General features: G+C 34.4%; 1 protein-coding gene across 3 annotated transcripts in view; it reads left to right on the top strand.

Annotated features, from left to right (window-relative positions):
- The window catches only part of LOC144958691 (dihydrofolate reductase-like), a 47,201-nt gene that overhangs the window by 26,368 nt on the left and 119 nt on the right, over positions 1 to 20,714 (top strand). Inside the window, exons 2-7 of one of the 3 annotated variants that reach the window (XM_078890834.1) lie at positions 1,962 to 2,222; positions 13,239 to 13,392; positions 14,412 to 14,461; positions 18,170 to 18,272; positions 19,902 to 20,031; positions 20,687 to 20,714. The exon at positions 20,687 to 20,714 is cut by the window's right edge and continues 119 nt beyond it. In XM_078890834.1, coding sequence (XP_078746960.1) covers positions 13,316 to 13,392; positions 14,412 to 14,461; positions 18,170 to 18,272; positions 19,902 to 20,031; positions 20,687 to 20,714 — 388 coding nt within the window. In that variant the 5' untranslated portion in view covers positions 1,962 to 2,222; positions 13,239 to 13,315. Of the gene's footprint in view, positions 1 to 1,961; positions 2,223 to 11,089; positions 11,219 to 13,238; positions 13,393 to 14,411; positions 14,462 to 18,169; positions 18,273 to 19,901; positions 20,032 to 20,686 lie in introns of those variants that run through there. The other 2 variants (XM_078890835.1, XM_078890836.1) reach the window with 2 other exon arrangements.

Raw genomic sequence — 20,714 nt, 5'->3', positions numbered from 1 at the left:
AAATTTACTGTTGCATTGACAGTTACGTTTGTGTACAATATGATACACATGCATACACACAGGCACTCACACACTCCATTGTCATTTCGCATAATTGACACCTCTCTTACTTATTCTTATCACTTCGCCATTCATTCTAATTTCAATGCCACATGCCATGATTTGCTACTAGTTGGCTACGTCATTAAATGAATGATGTGATACAGGAACCTTCTCCCAATAAAGTAAATAATAATTATAAATTTCCCTTTAATAGTCCTCATGCGGAAATTTGTCTTAGGGTTTATTCAATGGGAATACTGGAATAACTCCGGTGTCACCGGCAGCACAGCGCTGCAAATTGAGCTAGGGAGAGGTGGCTTGTTGATGGCTACATGCCATGGTGTATATTCGAACTAGGTATCTTTTGGGTACGAAGCAAAGACCATACTGGTGAGGCACAAGCGTCAAGTACAATGACATTTTTTTTTAAATTATTAAAATTTAGCTTTACATAGCGCAATATCCACTAAATGTGCTCAAAGCGCTTTACAAGGGGACACTGGTCAACAGCAACATTTAACATGTAGGACGAGACAAGCGCCTGTTAGGCGATATTACAATTTTTCGGACAAAGGCACCTCTGCTAACAGCCAGGTACTCATTTTACACATGAGTACAGTGAGAGAATGTGAGTAAAGAGCCTTTTCCAAGGACTCATCTGTGTGCCGAGCGCGAGGCTCGAACCCAGGACCTTCCGATCCGAAAGCGAGTGTCATACCACTAGACCACATCTGCACAAAGACATCATGCTGAAAGTAATCGCATCAAATAGTTCTTCCTTCACTCCTTCAGAGCTGCAAGGCTGGTGTAGCGGGAGTTTATCTACGTTTCTTTAGTGTGAAACAGACAATAGTAATTGCTTGCTACCCCTTGGATAGGACACAGGTTTATTGTAAAGAACTTTCCACCAGATCTAACAAATACAGATTACCCGCCCCATCATTCCTGGGTGGTCAGTGGGGTCAAATAAAAATCTCTACTTTGCCCTTAGCATGTAAAGCGAATACCCTAATAATTGAGCTAGAGGGACCAACTTCGCATCAAAGACCTGTTTAAATATCTTTAAATATTTGAAATGAAAAAAAAAATAATTTAATGAATAGCAGTCCTTCAGAGGCATGAAGCCCAAGGAGCCAGGGTTTATCCCGGTTTCTATGGCATGAATTGCTTGCTACCCTTTGAATAGGAAGGTAGTCTATCACAAAGTACTTTCATGAGATCTGACAGACTTAGCTACAGAATCACAACCCCTCCGACTATCACTATCTCCCCCCCCCCCCCCCCCCTTTCTACCACTTACATTACATCAGAAAAAGGGGCAAGTTGGAACAATACAATGGTTTATTCCTCTGTTCCCCTCTCCTCTGCCGCCATCCATTCTAACCCCACTACTGGCAGTCACTACCACTACTAAATGCTCTTCAAAACTTGTAATAGTAAAGCACCATCCCAGTGATAAGAAAAGACATCATCAGGCTTCACATAAAAGCTCATTACCCAATCAGTTTTCATCAGGCACAGTTACTCAATCAGTCAGTTGTCACACATCACTCGCTTTATTAGGCATAGGACTATCAACATATTGATCAGTCAGTCACTTGCCTCCCACCCACTAGCCTTTTGTTGAGTCGTCATGGTATGTTACACAAAGTACATGGTTGTTAAAAGGTCACCCAATGACTATTACTCCCCCACCCTCATCCCATCTCCATTCCCTGACGCCTGGGTTATTCCATTCTTCCCTTGGAACAGACCCTGAGACACATTTCTCCTATGGGATGAATAAAAGGAATTTTATTATGTATTTTATAAGAGGCCATTGTGCGCGAGCTGTACTGTACGTAAGTTGAATACACTTCCTGATTTAGATTTTATTGCAGGTTTTATTATATGCAAAATTTTCCTTCTCCCATTTTTAGGTCGTCTCTGATGCAATTTTATAAGTTACAAACTTGGTTCCTAAGTGGCCTGGTTCAGTGCATGATCCAAATTTTTTTAGGAAATCTGGGCTATTCTTTGCATTTGAGGATCCACATCGCAGGGCTTTGGATGGTGTGATCCTTGGAGACAGTCGTTATATTATGTTAAGAAATTGGCTAATGACCCCAATACCAAAACCCCCAAAATAGAGAAGAGGCATTTAACACCGCCCATCGTATCACAAAATGCACGATTGAAAGGTAAGTTTTACCAATCATATAATCCCACCCTCCAGGAAACAAAAACATTTTGATAATTTTTGAAATTTAATATTTCAGGTTTATTTTTATATCCACTTTAACAATACAATTTGCAAATGATCAATGAAAATAAAAGAAAATTAACCAAAAAAATAGTTGTAATCATACTGTCATTGTCATACTAGTATAAACATTACACTTTTTTTTTTGAAGAACTCAGATTAACCATTATAATTCTATCCCTTCTAATTCTAATTAAATGACTGAGGAAAAATAAAAAAATAAAATAGAGAGAGAGAGAGAGAGAGAGAGAGAGAGAGAGAGAGAGAGAGAGAGAGAGAGAGAGAGAGAGAGAGAGAGAGAGAGAGAGAGAGAGAGAGAGAGAGAGAGAGAGAGAGAAAGAGTTTTTTGTTTTTGTTTGTTGCTTTAGGTCTCTTCCAACACAATTGAGGTTATATGAGAGACCGCTGAAACAAAAAAACAAGCAATCTAACAAAAATAGTACAAATGTAAATCAAAATCATAACCTAAAGATATCATAAGCTAAATTATAAATAACCAAGAACAAACAGGCAGAAGATTTACAGAAAAAAAATATCCCCTGTCAAAAATACAATCACAAACCAAAGAAGCAGGATAGGCTAGTAAAGAGAAGAAGAAACGACATCACTATCGGATCGTACACCCATGCGAACATCATAGGTATATGATTCAAGGGTGATGCTCCCATAGGGGGACCTATAGTCAAAAATCCGTTTTGTTTATTGCAATGCCAATATTGGTATTCCTCTGTTGTTTTTAGGTGGTAGGAGGTCTAATTTGATGAAGAACACACACCAAAAAAAATTTAAATGTGCAGCAATGTGGTCTTATGGTATGACACTTGCTTTCATATCGGAAGGTCCTGGGTTCGAGTGATTTCTTGTAAAAGGCTCTTTACTCATTCTCTCACCGTACCCTGGTGTAAAATGAGTACCTGGCCGTTAACAGTGTTGTCTCTGTCCAAAGAATTGTAATATCGCCTAACAGGCGTCATGTTCTGTCCAACATGTTAAATGTTGCTGTTGACCAGGGACCCCTTGTAAAGCGCTTTAAGCACATTTAGTGGATATTGCGCTATATAAAAAACTCAATATATTTAAATGTCTTCAATGCCACAGACAATATAGGCTAAAATGAGCCCAAACACCACCCCCCCCCCCCCCCCCCCCCCTACCGCCAAAAAATAAATTCCTACAGTGATGCACCAAAAACCAACGGATACCTTCCAAATTTACACACAATGTTTCCTACAGCAAGAGCAACATCATGATGGATAGGTTTAGCAAGTCTTGAAAAATTTATTTAAAGAATTGTTTTTCGATTACGATTGAAAATATGGCACTCATGAAACGACAGGAAAAAAATCCAATTTAAAAATTCAAACTACTAAATTTTAATTTAGCCCAAAGCCAAATCCATCATGATGCAAAACCCATCATACGAAAGATTCTGACAAATTTGAAGACAATCTGATGGAAAATAATCCAGATATGAATGAAGAATGTTAGAAAATCAGAAAATGATGCAAAATGGAATTTTGAGAAAAAAACAAAATCTTTCTTTAATTTGATAAACAAGCTAATTTTGCAGACAACGTCCATCAAAATTCCAAAGTATAATCAATATATATGGAACAAGTAAATAGTAGAATTTTGTAAATTGATCAAATTCTGAAAAGAAAAATATAATTGATTCGCTAACCAATACCACTTAGAATTTGTTTTTTGTTGACATCCATTTAAAAAAAAAAAATAATTTGGTGGTCAATTATGATTTATATTTAATCTCATAAACTAATAATGTGATTGATGTTAAACACACAAAAAAATCCCCCCCCCCCCCCCCCCCCAAAAAAAAAAAAAATACATCTTTAATATATTTTTTTACATTTTAAAGGGGCACCCTATAGGCTAAAATTAGATGTAAAACCCTAAAACTAAAATTTCTCACATAGATGAACCAAAAACCAGCGTATAAATTTCTTTCAAATTTACACACAATGTATATTACATAAATAACTAGATAATGATGGAAGAGTTTACCACTGGTCTTGAAAAGAAATTCTTTAGAATATGTTTTTTAATTTGACTGAAATTGTGGCGCTTATCGGCAGGAAAAAAAATCAATTTTTAAAATTAAAAAATCTTACATATTTAAATTTCCCCCAAAATACTTCCGTCATGATGCAAAACACACAAAAAAGATTCTGAATATATTTGAAAACAATCCAAAGGAAAATGACATGTATGATTGTTAGAAAATCAGAAAATGACATAAAACGGAAACTTGAGAAAGCACTAATTCGACATAAGCTGATCCATAAAATTTTCAAAATAATGAGCGTCATAGGACAAGAAATGACGAAAATTGAGTAGATTGATCTGTCTAAAAAATGTATAAATGATTCGCTAACCCATTCCCTAGAGAAATAAATGCTGAAAAATTAAAATATTTCCGTACTCTTTCATTTTATGGTCAGAGTTTATTTATACCTTACGAATTCATCCTTGTAATCAGAAAAACTCATTATTTACCAGATTACTTATCAGTTGATTCCTTGATATATTAAAAATTCTCGAAATATGATTTCACAAAATATGATATGACGCACTACCCTCATTTTTCAATTTTTAAAATAGGCTACTGCTTGTGAGATAAGTATGTAATCAACTTGAACTGCGAAATCAAATCTATTTTAGACAAGAAAACAGCTGAATGGTGATAATAGATCTAGCTCAGAATAAAAAGCAATAATTTTCTTTCGCAAACTATTAGGAGAAAAATTTTCTTTCGCCTCCAGGAAAAAAGTCAACACCCCTTGTTTGCGACTGTTGTTTCTGTAGTTCCACAAAGAGGGCTGATCTTGTTCTGGTTTGAAAAATGGAAATAAAAGAGACTTTTCATTAGCAATTTTAGACATGGCTATAAAATTAAAATCATTGTCATAAAATGAATTTATCATTCACATACCAATTTTTTTTAACTGGTCATCGTTCTCACCAACACAGTTGAAATTTCATTGGTTTTACATCCACAGGCCAAAACTCTTGGCAACAAACTCTATTAAGTTCATAAATGCAGTAGTAACTCAATTCAAATAATCCTTTGTCAATTTCATTAAGAAAAATGAGCATTTACACCCGAGCATGCAAATCTCAAACTTGGTTCAATGCCCAGTTTTAAACCCTCTATTACATTAGTATTGGCAAAACGAAAATCTCAAACAAACTGGACATTCCCTTGTGGTCCATTGAATTTTTTTTTTCGCGAATTGTGTTGAACTGGCCGAGAAAAGGAAATTGAATAGTCTCACTATCAACTCTCGACAGAGTTCATAATAACGGAGAATTATAATCATATGCATTTTATCAAGACCACCCACATTTTCATTTACCTCCCTAAAATCCTCAAATTTGGAAAACTCGAAAACACGAAAATCTCGAACAAATAGGCGTGGTCCCAACTTGTTCGAAATTTCCGTGCTCGAGTGTACTTCATTGATCACCAATAAAAATGTAAGGACGCTATGAAGATTTGAAAACAATACTAACCAGTTTCAAAAAGTGCTTGCAGATACTCTGCTCTGCTGGCACAGATGATGGTTTGCTGATTGATAAGATTGCCACAAGACATCTTGAGCCAGCTATCTTTCTTGATTGTCAGGACACCAGTACGGTCAATTGAATTATTTCCTGTTGGCTGTCGAAAAAAAAAATTAATTAAATTCACTGCAGTGAAAATGGCACATACCAATGCCATTGCTTAAGTTAATAATTATAAATAATAATAATAATAATAATAATAATAATAATAATAATAATAATAATAATAATAATAATAATAATAATAATAATAATAATAATAATAATAATAATAATAATAATAATGATAATAATAATAAATAAATTGAAAAAAAAGTAATATTAATAATGATAATCTATTGTTTTTCATTATTTGACAATACTGTATATCGGCCGTTTTCAAAAAAACGCCAAATTCGAGTCTTCAAATTTTTAAAAAGTCAAGTATTTCCAACATACTCATTATTTTGTGTATGCTTTCTGTGATATATATGCGACATAAAATTGTAATAACAGGGCTTAATGAGTTTCCAGTGGTCACTTATTCAAGTATTTGTGAATTACAATATACATGTGACTCATTCCTGTTACGCTTATAAAATTATGTCACATTACATAAGTTAACACATTTTTGGACAATTATTGAAATAAAACATTGAAAAACAATAAACACAGAGCATTGATACTAATTCTGACAATAAAATGACATTTATTGTTTTACAAAAGGCATTATGAAATCAGTTTTTTAAAACAAAAGATATTATTTGAGCAATCATAATCTCCAAAAAATTATAGGAAAATAACAAAAATAAAAATTGTTCACCATAGTCTAGGTATATAAGTGTTAAACCACCACAAATAATATTTCCTTTCAAGTATTCATATTTATCATGAAAAAAAATGAAAAAGTCATTCTTAACAGGAATGAGTTTGTGTAACAGGAATGAGTGGACGTAACAGGAATGAGTTTTCTGTTACAGGAATGAGTAATTACAACATATTTATTCGAAAAGATTATAAATTCAATACGCTTAGTGATTGAAACTCAGAAGGGGAACAAAATGGTTAGGGCGCCAATACATTGATTTGGGGCTTATGTTAGTAGAGACCCACAAAAGAGCACCAACATTGTTTGTTAACGTAACACTCGGTTGAATCAATTGACTCAAGATAACTCTTTTGTGGCAGTTCGGACTGTTTGGATAAACAGACAAAGGAGGCATTTTGAAAACACTAGAAAGAGCAAGAAGCTGCCACCCATGTATGATTTTGGTTTACTTAATGACATAACGTCCAATTTGAACATTTCCTCCAGGGTATCTTTATCACTTATGTGAACATCGGGAATATAATGATCCAAGTTTGTGACAAAAAATCAACAACTGTCTGGATGTTGTCATTGAGTGAAGTAAGGTTTGAATCTGACAAATTAAATAATGGGCCTTGCGTAAAGCCAGCTCTTGTATCAATCTTATTCGTATTTCGTCTGTTTGTGTGTCTTTGCCAAATGCATACACTGCACCACAGGCAGGCAGGCAATCCCCATCGGCCCTCAGCTTGACTGAAAATAACCGTTTTCCATCACACAGAGATCTAGGTTTTATCATTTGGAATGAAATGTGTAAACCTGTTGTCAATACCAAGGCGAGTTTTGATTACACTTCTACTGGCCCCAACTATTTCACAAACACGTAATGCTTGATTGTCACATTCATCAACCACTTCATCAAATGATTTGTATTCATTCAATCTTTTGATAAAACCATTGTAATCGATTTCAGTCGGCATCATCTTAATGTCAATGTCATCTTGGTCATGTTCATCACTTGATTCACTGTTTAAGTCAACCGGTGCAACTTCAGGCATGACTCCATCATTACCTTTGAAAACCTGTTGCTTCAAATCACTTTGTAGAAATGAATGAAATTTAATTGATGTGACCAACAACATTTTTGAACATTCATGACTCCTTTTCTCCAAAGCGCTGAAGCAACCATATTAATGTTTTCACATTTTTTACATGCACATGTTTCTCTGCTCCTTTTTCTTGGAGTAACAACCCAAAATGGCTTAAGTCGGTAGAATGAAGAAAATGACACATATGGGTTTCAAGAGATGTATCACTTGTACAAATGTGACATTGTATCACATAATAGTCTTCTTTATTTCTTGACTTTATTTCTTGTTATTGTGTTTCTCTTTCCTGGAGCTAATTTAGAAGTGTCACCTTTCAGGAAAAAAATCTCGTACTATTTGTTTGACAAGATTGGGAATTTTGGAGGCATTTGACATTGTTTCCGAAATTTTCCAATAGTTTATATTTTTGAGAGTCATACCAGCTGCCAAATGTTTCACGGATTTGTACATGTGCCTTCTGTTCCTCAAATGTTTGATGTCTTATAGGAGTGCAAAATGATATTGTAATGTTCTTTTCTCTGAATTTTTGCCACCTTTCTTGTTTTTTTTTCTGCTATCTTTCAAAAGTTTTCTCGTTTTTGATCGGGGTGTCAACGGAAGTTTGTGTTTTTTTAATGACCTGTCCAAGCGCTTTTTGTACTTTTTGGATTTCTTTCTCGAATGAGAAAGAGAGGAGAACAGCCTGTTTTAGTAGCTTGATATCTTTGACGAGAGACATACTGGAGTGGAGATTTTGAGTGTGAGGATGGAGTGTAACTCAGATCAAGATTTTGCTGTTTCCGGTTTGTAGTGTGTGTGTGATAATTTTTTATCCAATTCTTTCTCTGTTTGCGTTGTTCTTTTGGTGTCATATCTTTTATGGACTTCTTCTTTCCACTCGATTTGTCGTTCTGGTATTTGTCTTGTTCTTTTTTAAGACAAACAGCACGTCGAATAGGAACTCCATCTCGTCTTTGACGGTAAAGTCGTTGCTCTCGGCTGACGTCATGGCTTTTTTGGCCTTTATGAAGAAAACAAAATAAAACAATCGTTACAACAAAGCTATGACCCTTGAAAATGAACAATAATATCAAGTTCCATTTCGCCACCCTCATTCCTGTTACAAAACAAGGTGTAACTGTAACAAGAATTAAAGTCAAGAAACAAAGAAGACTATTATGTGATACAATGTCACATTTGTACAAGCGATTCCGGGACGTTAAAATCATAGTAATCATCTAAAATGTATCTGAGCCTAGCAGGCAACAAACTATGTTTAGACAGGCATTTGGTATTGGCAAGGTAACTTTGCACTAAAAATAGTCTTTCAGCAATGGAAGAAATGAGTATGTATACAATAAAAATTGTTTTAATGGTAACCATGTGGAGGCGCCGTGGCCGAGTGGTTACCGAAAGGGACTCCCGACTTGGAGGTAACAGGTTCGAAAATCTCCACAACCATAGAGTGGTTTCCTTAATCAAGGAAATTAATTTTGGTTGCTTCACTTTGCTTCACCCAGGTGTATATTATGGTACCAGTGCTGCAGGGGAATGTAATTTGCTATAGACCAAGGTCGTATTCATAAGTGAAATGTCTGTTTCATGCTACAGAAACAGGGATAAGCTCCGATTCTATGGGCCCTTATGCTCCAAAGGACTTAGTTACAATAAAACGTGTGTTTCATTTCATGAAAGTTCACATTCCTCATTCCTGTTACTCATTCCTGTTATGTTTTCCTCATTCCTGTTACATCCCTCATTCCTGTTACAAAACAAGGTGTAACAGGAATGAGTGTAACAGGGATGAGTTTATCTCGCTTCGATTTATACCATCCCTAAAATATGCTTTACTCCAACATTAAAGTATGACTATTATTTAGAGCCTTAAAAAAGCTATATACTGATACGTTTTATTTTTGATTCAGTTTCTAATTTAAATAACAAGCCCTGGTAACAGGAATGAGGGTCATGGTCTAATGTTGAACACTACTCACCATTCTTGAAGCGGTTTTGATCTGGAAATCACACTGGATGAAAAAAACATGTGTTTGTAGTTTCGGCCATGATGGAAAAGGGGCATCTACGGCGAGAAAACATTGTTTGTTGCACTTCTATTGTTTAGAGGATTTTAATTGGTTAATTTTCACTGGCGTTACAGGAATGAGTAACCACCTTGGGGACAAACTTTAGTAATACATAATAAAAATTTTAAAAGTCTGATTGTTACAAACTTTTATGATGATGTTAGAAGATGGCAATATGCATCAGCTGAATTCATAGTTGTATTCAACAAGACACTCAATTTTGTTAAGAATTCGACTTCTATACATAATGCAAAAAAAAGGAAAGGGTATTTTCCTCTACCCCAGTCAATACAATACGTCATATCTATCCTGAATCTCTCTCGATTTTTGTTTTTTATGTTTCATACAAGTTAGTAATGTTTAGTGAGAGTGTGTAAGCAAGTATTTGCTAACAATATATGTATCAACTATGTCAAAGAGCCAATTATCGTCACAGGACAGGAATTTGGCAGTTTTTTGAAAAAAGCCGATCTACAGACTATGTGACACAATGTCATTGTCATTATCAATATCATCATCATGAGGCATTTCAATCCAACTCCAAAGTTCTAAAAATCGGGCCACAGCCACTAATTAGCTTAGTGCTGGAATGCCAAAAACTGGACGTTTACCAACTCCCACAATTTTAGAGTTACTGCCTCCCCCCACCAACGTGCTCGGCAATTTGCAGTAACAATTTATACTTCTGGGCGAGTGGATCACAATTTGAGTTCCACTACCACTGCTGCTGCTCACCAGCCCAGTTGTTACAGTTACAGTTACACAAGTACTCTAGAAATAAAATCAACGAAGGATTAATCCATATAAAGATCACATTGGAATGCAGAACACATGACTCACGCGCCAGTCAGTAAGGCGTGTTGATATTACAATACAATTACATTCTCATTCATTCATATTATATCTCATCATAAATATCGCCACCGCTCGAATACTTTTTACTGTCCTAGTCATAGCCTTGACTGAGAATTTTTTTAAAAAGAAAAGAAAAGACAAGTTCTTACCTTTACAGAATCCTGACGAATAAAAATGGTGTCAGTCTCAGTCTCCAATTGCTTAACTGCATTTTGGCAATTGTTGATAAGATGAAAAATTGTCACCAATAGCGATGGCCATTATTGAAATACTACGTATTGAAATTGATGATGCTCGTAAATCGGGAGAAAACAATCATGGCTTCGCGGTTGGCGCCACGGCCCACCACGGTCGACTTACCGGATGTGACCTTTGACACGACCAGGGGTCAAGGCCCCAGAATAAGTACGGCGAGACTCCTGTGTTCCCCGTACTTAATGACGTCTAGCCTGCCAGTCTACCCGTCCTTAAGTACGGCTAGCCACTTCGTTCTTATAATTCTCGACTTTATTGACTTTACGTGACCGTAAAGGCAAAGGTAAAGAAAATTCCTAAGCCTAAATACCTCAAATGCTTGTATCTCCAACAGAAAAAAAGGTTGTGTGTCCAAAAACCTACTTTTATTTTAAAAACTTACATGTAGTTAGTCTACCAATGACAACTTTTTTATTCTTCACAACTGTGACTGTGACTAGAGATGTGGTCTATCTAGTGGTATGAGTATGACACTCGCTTTCTGACCTGAAGAAGGTCCTAGGTTCAAGCCTTGTTCGGCGCATAGTTGAGTCCTTGTAAATGGCTCTTTACTCACATTCTCTCACTTTACTCAGGTGTAAAATGAGTAACTGACCGTTGACAGCATTGTCTCTGTCTGAAAAAAAATATTAATGACACAAAATTTAGAAAATAGAGAAAGGAGAAATTGATCTAGGTTGATGTCGTGAAGCTTTCGAATGAAATTGTAGACTTCATTTTGGTAATAACTTTATTTTTAGTCCATCCTGATCAACTATCACTGCCTCTTACAGGCCGATAAAAGACCGAGCAGAATCTTTCTTCATTTGTTCTGGGTCTGGTTTCAGTCTTATGCTTCAGCAGTTAGTCAAAAGTAAAAATTTTTTTAAAACTCCAAAGTAATTCAAGATATCTATTTATACGATTTATAAGAAATTGTATTAATTCCTGACCATGAAAAATAAAAAATTCTTTCATCTCTTTGTATTTAAACAAGTTGTTTTTATCATGCTGAATAACACTACGAACTTGCGAGTATGTATTATTGCACGATAATGAAGTGAGTTTATTAATAAATACATACATAAATAAATGAAAGAATACATTTATTCCACCCTTCCAGGTAAGAATCTTTTATATTTCATGACCAATTGTATGGCAGTAGTACTTCAATTTGCCATAATTTGTATTTTTCTCTTTCTGCTTGAGTGACAATTTGACCCAAAAAGAATTTTTGGGATTTGTATTCATGCGCACCAAAATATTATTTTTAATTTCCAATCTGCTGTCCTTTTACGTCTAATTTTAAACCATTGAAAAATGCACAAATGTTCTGCAATTGTTGAATAAATTTTTTAACTCAACGATTTCAACGCATTATTCAACAATTACGTATTTACTAAGAAATGTTAGGTAGAGGAGGAATAATAGAAATTATTCCTATTTGATATTTGTGTCTAAAAATTCAGTGTCACCCCATACCTAGTTCATCCTCACATAATACAGCTTGGAGATGATGGGTCACAATTTGGAACTCAAACTCAGTCAATAAGGAGGAAAAGTCATGACATCAAACTTCTCAATTCTTTTGGTTCCTAAACATGGGTGCCAGCAGGAAGAAGTGCTGAAACCTGAAACTAAAATCTTGACACTTTGCCAAACCTGAAAATGTTCCTACTGAAAACGCGGCCTAAACTTTACTCTTATTTAATCAACGTTTTTAAACCGTTATTAAATGATTACACAGCAAAGATATTGACACAATGAGGAAATTAATTTGATTTTAAAACCAACTTATAATACATAGTGAAATACTCACGATTAGGTTATTTTACTCCAAACACTGAAACCGGAGGTATTTGACTTCGAGATATCACGAAACCGGAATTCCGGCATGAACCGGAAAACTGGCACCCATGTTCCTAAATCCTTGGTAGTGTGTATGTATCCATTCATTTGTAGTACTAATAATGAATAGGTTACATAAAGCTGACAACTATTTCAGTAGCAGGATGCATAGGCAGATTCGTAGGATTACGGGACGTAAAATTTCGAGGATGGATGATCTTTATTGACGACCAGCTTTTATTTAGACTAGAAAATAAGATGTTATCACTCTGACACCAGAAGATGAATTACACAAAGTATGTATCCAGTCTTCTGGAAGAATAGTTTTACACTTCCAATAAAATAGGAATCAGTTTTTTGACATCACACTTTTCTTCCCTATTATCCAAATCCTGTTTACCCTTACACAAAACTGTTCTGAGGTAATGAGTGACATTTATTTGGCATAACATTAAAATGTGATTTTCTTCTCCCAGATATTTAACGGTATAATTATTGAAGCATCAGACAACTGTCAGCAGCATTGCCTAAAGCAACATTCCAGGGGACTTGCATGGGAATGACAGTCGCTATCTGTGATCAAAACAAAGGATTTGCTTATCAGGGAAAAATTCCATGGCCTCATATCAAGTAAGTTTTGAAAATTGAAATGTCCATATTCTGGACAATCATGATCTATCATTATCGTTATTATTAAAAGAGAAGATAGATTGAAATGGTTCGGACATGTAAAGTGACGAGAGAGGGAGTACGTGGGATGGAAAGTATTGGACTTACAATTAGGAAAAAGGGAAGCCCAAAGAGTAGATGGTTGGGTAAGGTAAAGGACTATGAAAGAACTGGGCCTGGAGGCAGATGATTCGCTGAACTGAGATGCATGGAGATGTGGCATTTATTATGACAACCCTGATAAGCTGAAAGGAGAAGAAGAAGAAATATTATTTAAATTACAAAGAGATTTTTATGTATCATTTCTGTTTTTGTATTATACTAAATCAACTTTTTGTAAGTCAACTATATGATAATTGCTGAAAATGACTTAAAAGGTAGAAATTAGTGGTGTTAACTATAGAGACCAGCCATCTCTTGAAATTTAGACGTTGATGAGGATTATTATTATTATTATTATTATTATTATTATTATTATTATTATTATTATTATTATTATTATTATTATTATTATTATTATTATTATTATTATTATTATAATGATTATGATGATGATTATGATGATGATGCTGATGAGGATGATGATGATGATGATGATGAGGAAGAGGATGATGATGATGATTACTATTATTATTATTATTATTATTATTATTATTATTATTATTATTATTATTATTTATTATTATTATTATTATTATTATTATTATTATTATTATTATTATTATAATCATCATCATTATTATTATTATTATTATTATTATTATTATTATTATTATTATTATTATTATTATTATTATTATTATAATAATCATCATCATCATCATCATTATTATTATTATTATTATTATTATTATTATTATTATTATTATTATTATTATTATTATTATTATTATTATTATTATTATTATTATTATACCACAATCATTGTGATCAAAATCGGCATTATTATGACTTATATTAATATCTATGTCTATCACCAGGAGAGACTACGAGTTTTTCATGAACATTGTCACTACAACAGATGATCCTGGTAAATATAACTATAAACTCTTATAAAGAATAAACTAAAATTATCAATTAAAAGTAAAAGAATCAGTTTTGATATTAAGGAAGCATTTGTTTGTTTCCAATTCATGTATTTTGGACCTTAAATAATTATTGATACAGTTATCACTAATCTAGCCAGCCAAATAAATTCATTATTAAATTCATACATTATATCATTCTGTTCCTAAGAACTCAACAATTTGTTTATATATAAATGTATTGTGTGTGTGTGTGTGTGTGTGTGTGTGTGTATGTGTGTGTGTGTGTGTGTATGTGTGTGTGTGTGTGTGTGTATAAAATTAAAAAAAAAAGTTTCCCAAGTGACCATATTTGTTCTTTGAATACAATAATGACTATTGATGCTATGCACTACTCATTGTTACTCACAACATTCTACCAGCCAGATATAGCGTACCAACACACAAAATGTTTGGGTAACCTTGATGATTTATGGTCTGGTTAATACAATTTAGTGAGAACTACGCATAGCATTGGCTGGCTAAATAATAATAATAATAATAATAATAATAATAATAATAATAATAATAATAATAATAAATAATAATAATAATAAAAAAATAATAATAATAATGATAATAAAAATAATAATGATAATAAAAATAAAAATAATAATAATAATAATAATAATAATAAATGATAATAAAAATAATAATAATAAAAATAATAATAATAAAAAATAATAATAATAATAATAATAATAATAATAATAATAATAATAATAATAATAATAATAATAATAATAATAATAATAATAATAATAATAATGATAATAAAAAATAATAATAATAATAATAATAATAATAATAATAATAATAATAATAATGATAATAATAAAAATAATAATAATAATGATAATAATAATAATAATAATAATAATAATAATAATAATAATAATAATAATAATAATAATAATAATAATAATAATAATAACAATAAAAAAAAAAAAAAAATAATAATAATAATAATAATAATAATAATAATAATAATAATAATAATAATAATAATAATAATAATAATAATAATAATAATATATCCCGCATTGCCGCAGCTATAGGCGCACATTGACAGGAGGGGGAATCGTAAATGCTACATATAACAATTACACTACTAGGATATTATGGACTATTTATATAAACACAGTTCCATTCATAACATTATTAAGACAAAGAAGAATTCATCAGGTGTGTTTTAAGGTACTTTTTGAATGTCATTTCAGATAAAAATATTCTACTTCTCACATCTAATGGCAGTGAATTCCACACATTTAGGGCGGCATGAGAAAAGGCCCTATCAGAAAATGTTTTTGAGCTTTTTTTAGGTACACGAAGAAGGAGTTGATTTCTAGATCTTAGGGATTGAGGAGGATCAAAATGACACAAAAGATCTGATCTACTACTATAACAGCTTCAAAAAATAACAAACTTGCGAACAGACTGTTTTGGTCTCCAAACCCTTCTTCAGCGAACAACAAAATCAATAAAAATGATACTATACTTCATTTTATATCCACACGGGTGACAAAACAAAAGTATTCGGCATACCAAGACAGGAAATACAAAGACTTGATATTTTTACAAAACTAGAATCATTCCCTTGCCAACAAAAGTACAGTCGCATCTCCACAATCCCGATGTCTCCTTTATGCAGACATGTTGCCTGGGGACTGATTGTTTTCATTATTATTGAGCTTTTATATAGCGCAATATCCACTAAACATGCTCAAAGCGCTTTACAATTGTCCCTGAACAACAGCAACATTTAACATGTAGGACGGGACATGACGCCTGTTGGCGATATTACAATTCTTTTTGGACAGAGACAACGCTGTTAAAGCCAGGTACTCATTTTACACCTGAGTACGGAGAGAGAATGTGAGTAAAGAGTATTCTCCAAGGACTCAACTATGCGCCGAGCGAGGATCGAACCCAGGATCTTCCGATCCGAAAGCGAGTGTCATACCACAAGACCACATGGCCACACTTTAGGGACTGACTAAGGTGGATAAGCTGCTTGGAGGGAAAGAAGAACGGCCATGTGGTCTAGTGGTATGACCCTCGCTTTCGGATCGGATGGTCCTGGATTCGAGCCTCGCTCGGCGCATAGTTGAGTCCCTGGAGAAGGCTCTTTACACACATTCTCACCTTACTCAGGTGTAAAATGAGTACCTGGCCGTTAACAGCTTTGTATCTGTCTGAAAAAAATTGTAATATCGCCGAACAAGCGTCGTGTCCCGTCTTAAATGTTAAATGTTGCTTTTGGCCAGGGACCCCTTGTAAAGCGCTTTGAGCATGTTAAATGGAAATTGCGCTATATAAAAGCCCTTTTTTTAAAAGGAACGAATAACAGCATATTGGAAGAACTGGAAGTCATACCAGAACTATTAAATGTAATCAAAAGGAGAAAACTCTGTTTTTTCGGTGATGTACGCTGAAACTCATGCAAGCTAATGAACGTTGTGGCACAGGGAATAATGGAGGGCAAACGAAGAAGAGCAAGAAGTAGGCCTAGTTATATATATTATAAAAACATCCTAGAATGGACAGAGATGAATGGAAGAGAATTATACATTTACAATACCGTTAACAACCGAAAGGAATGGGCAGACTTTTGTCATTGCAGAGTGTGGGCAGCCAATGTCAATGACGCTGGATAGTAAGTAAGTAAGGGACTGATTCCACTATCTGGATGGCTCTGTAATCCAGACAAAACTGTTCGGATTGGATGGAAATTATGCCATGCTATGCATAAACTTTTCTCTCGATTAGTTTTTGTTGTGAAAAATAGTTTTATTGTTATTATTTCTACTTATTTTGTAATATTATACCAGCCAAAAAGAATGGAATATTGCTGGGGCATCTGACCTATGAAACATGTACAATGCCATGCTAAGCGTAAACTTTTCTCTCGATTAGTTTTTGTTTTGTTCTGGGTGGGAATCCTGACCTCCCATAGCGGGCAGGGAGGTACATACTGTGTTTTCTATCCCCTTATATCTGTTTTCCAACATGCTTTCTGTCTTTGTCTTGGAATGAGATTACTTAGTCTTGTCCTGACCCTTTCCGGAGTCCTGGCTGGGAGGGAAACAGTCAAATGCATAGTTATTGTTTTGGGAGATGATATTTTTTCCTTGTAAATCATCTTTCTGTTATGCATTGTATTATGTTTAGTTTGCATATTATATTATATGATTGGTAAACATTTGAGTGCATTCCTCTTTATGGGACCTGTGCTTGTGTCTGGATGAGACTTTTAGGTGATCTCAAACTGAGTACTTTGACGGTGTGCCCTTGGAATCTACATCTGTTCCCTATTTGAACCAATTCCCCTTTGTCTTATCTTTTCTTTTGTGCTTTAATTGTAAGTCTAGAACTTTTTACTTTCCCATTTTCTTCCTTTTTACTGGCGCTGATATGACCTTAATGTTAAAAACAAAAAACAAAAACATTTTTGTTTGTTGTGAAAAATAGCTTTTTTAAATCTTATTATTTCTAATTATTTTGTAATATTATACCAGCCAAAAAGAATGGAATATTGCTGGGGCATCTGACCTATGAAACATGTACAATGCCATGCTATGCTTAAACTTTTCTCTCTATTAGTTTTTGTTGTGAAAAATAGCTTTTTTATTGTTATTATTTCTATTTATTTTGTAATATTATACTTATACCAGCCAAAAAGAATGGAGTATTACTGGGGCGTCTGACCTATGAAACAAGTACGGAACAGGAGAGGAGTCAGCCTAAATTAAGTACTGTCATCTCAAGCACGACTATGTAAGTCTTTTTTATTCTTTTTATTTTTTTCCCCACTACTATACCTGTCTTTTTTTGAAGTTTGGCTATGTGGTCTTGTGGTATAACACTCGCCTAAGGTCCTGGCTTCGAGCCTTGCTCAGCATATAGTTGAGTCCTTGGAAAAGACTCTTTACTCACAACATACTCGGGTGTAAAATGATACCTGGCCGTTAACAGTGTTGTCTCTGTTGGAAAAAAATTGTATTATCGCCGAACAGCGTCATGTCTCATTCTTTTTGTTACGTGTTACTGTTGGTCAGGGACCCTTTGTAAAGCGCTTTGAGCAAGTTTAGTGGATATTGCGCTATATAAAATCTCAATTTAAAATTATTTTTATTGGACAATGGACTTGGGGTCATGTGTTCTGTCTCAGGACATTTGCCATGTGGAACATAGAAGTGTGGAGACCGAGATGGCTGAGGCCATTCGGGCACTGGGTTGGATCTCCATTAGTCACATGTCGGGGCGTGCTGGTCAAGTGACTCGCTATAGGCTCGACATCCGGGGTGGTCTCGTGACGGTCAACCGGAATTACTCCTTGCCCCCCCCCCCCCCCACCTGATATGCCTCAAATTCTCCCACCAAAGACAAGGTAGGAGATCCACACGAGGGACCACAGAGTGTTGAGTTGAATGGTGTGTTGTGACGAAGCTTTCAGGTGGGTTTGCGACGGTGCACGAGTGCGGTACGGAATTTGGGATTGTGTCGATCACCGTGACATAGTAGTGTGAGCACCGTTAGAAGCTGCTTCCATATGGAACAAATTTAGCAACGCTGTCAATTAATTAAAAGAGAAAATCAACAGATATGTGTGACGTAAAAATAGCCCCATGTTCGTAATCCCAAGTTATATTGTACATTGTTATAGATTTAACCATTTTTCAATGCCTTGAAATATTATTTTTTTAATGACATATATTAAAAATGAAAAATAGTAAATGCATCGCAATTGTGAAAGCTCGATATATATATATTTAAAACTTTTATTATGTCTTTTAACTCTTTCGAGTTCATATGCATGGAAAATCGAACAAATTTGTTTAATTTTCAATGAGGGTGAACTCGAGAGAGTTAAAATTGTGTGGCTTTGTGGTCAAGTGGTATGACTATGACACTCGGTTTATGCCCTGAAGGTCCCCGTTTGAGTCCAGCTGTGGGCGGTGCAAATTCCTTGGAAAAAGTTTGTTACTCGTATTTCCTCACCACACTCAGGTGTAAAAATGTGTACCTGCCAAATAGCAGGAAAAAAAATTGTAACAATGCCTTATAGGTATTATACATATGTTGTACACGTTTTATGTTGCTGTTGCCGGGGGCCACCTTGTAAACTGATTTGGGCAAGTGTTATGGACATTGCGCTATAGATAGTTTGAAGTTGACATCACTCAGGTCTTTGTTATTGCTTTTTGCCATCCGAGTTTATGAATAATTCTCACTAAACTGTATAACCAGACTATAAACGTTCAAGGTTACACATAGTTTTGTGTGTTGGTCCGTTATACTTCCAGATGGCAATGTTGTGAGCTTCTTATTCTTAGCCAACCGCACACTATCTATAGAAAAGCTCACGTTTATTTTGATTTTGTTCTTATTTTTTGTATTACACAGGAAAGACGTTCCTCCAAGTTGCAGAGCTGTTGTGTCTACCTTTGATGAAGCAGTGGAAGACATGGTGTCTGGGATTGAAAAGGGAGAGCTAGAAAACATTTGGGTACTCGGAGGTGGAGAAAACTATGAAGTAGGTAGAGATTCGTGGTCAATGTAAACTTGGTGGTGATGGTGGTGGTGGTGATAGTAGTAGTTGAAGTTGTGGTAGTAGAAATGGTGGTGGTGGTAGTAGTAGTAGTAGTAGTAGTAGTAGTAGTAGTAGTAGTAGTAGTAGTAGTAGTAGTAGTAGTAGTAGTAGTAGTAGTAGTAGTAGTAGTAGTAGTAGTAGAAATGGTAGTAGTAGTAGTAGAAATGGTAGTAGTCGTAGTAGTAGTAGTAGTAGTAGTAGTAGTAGTAGTAGTAGTAGTAGTAGTAGTAGTAGTAGTAGTAGTAGTAGTAGTAGTAGTAGTAGTAGTAGTAGTAGTAGTAGTAGTAGTAGTAGTATAAGGAGGAGGAGTGAGGTGAATCGCCACATTAGTCACATACAACTGTTGTTGTTTTTTTTTTGTTGTTTTTTTTGTTTGTTGTTGTTTTTTTTTTTTTTTTTGGGGGGGGGAGGTATTCAATCCAGGGTCTGTTATTTAGATAAAGAGTTTTCATTCAAGAGAGGAATTCTGTATATGAAAAAAAAAAAATAAATAATAGGGCTGATAAAAACAATATTGTGATTGTTGCCATATTGATTTTTTATGATTGTGTTTGTGTTCTTTATTTATAACATTTAATTCTCATGTCATTTCAAACAGCGGGCTATAAATGATCCAAGATTTACGC

Source organism: Berghia stephanieae, chromosome 13 (assembly GCF_034508935.2).
Source record: "Berghia stephanieae isolate SIO BIC M18660-M18661 chromosome 13, UCSD_Bste_1.3, whole genome shotgun sequence".
Lineage (NCBI taxonomy): Eukaryota > Metazoa > Mollusca > Gastropoda > Nudibranchia > Aeolidiidae > Berghia > Berghia stephanieae.
The sequence above is the reverse complement of the archived record's forward strand: the minus strand, read 5'-3'. Positions and strand labels throughout refer to the sequence as shown.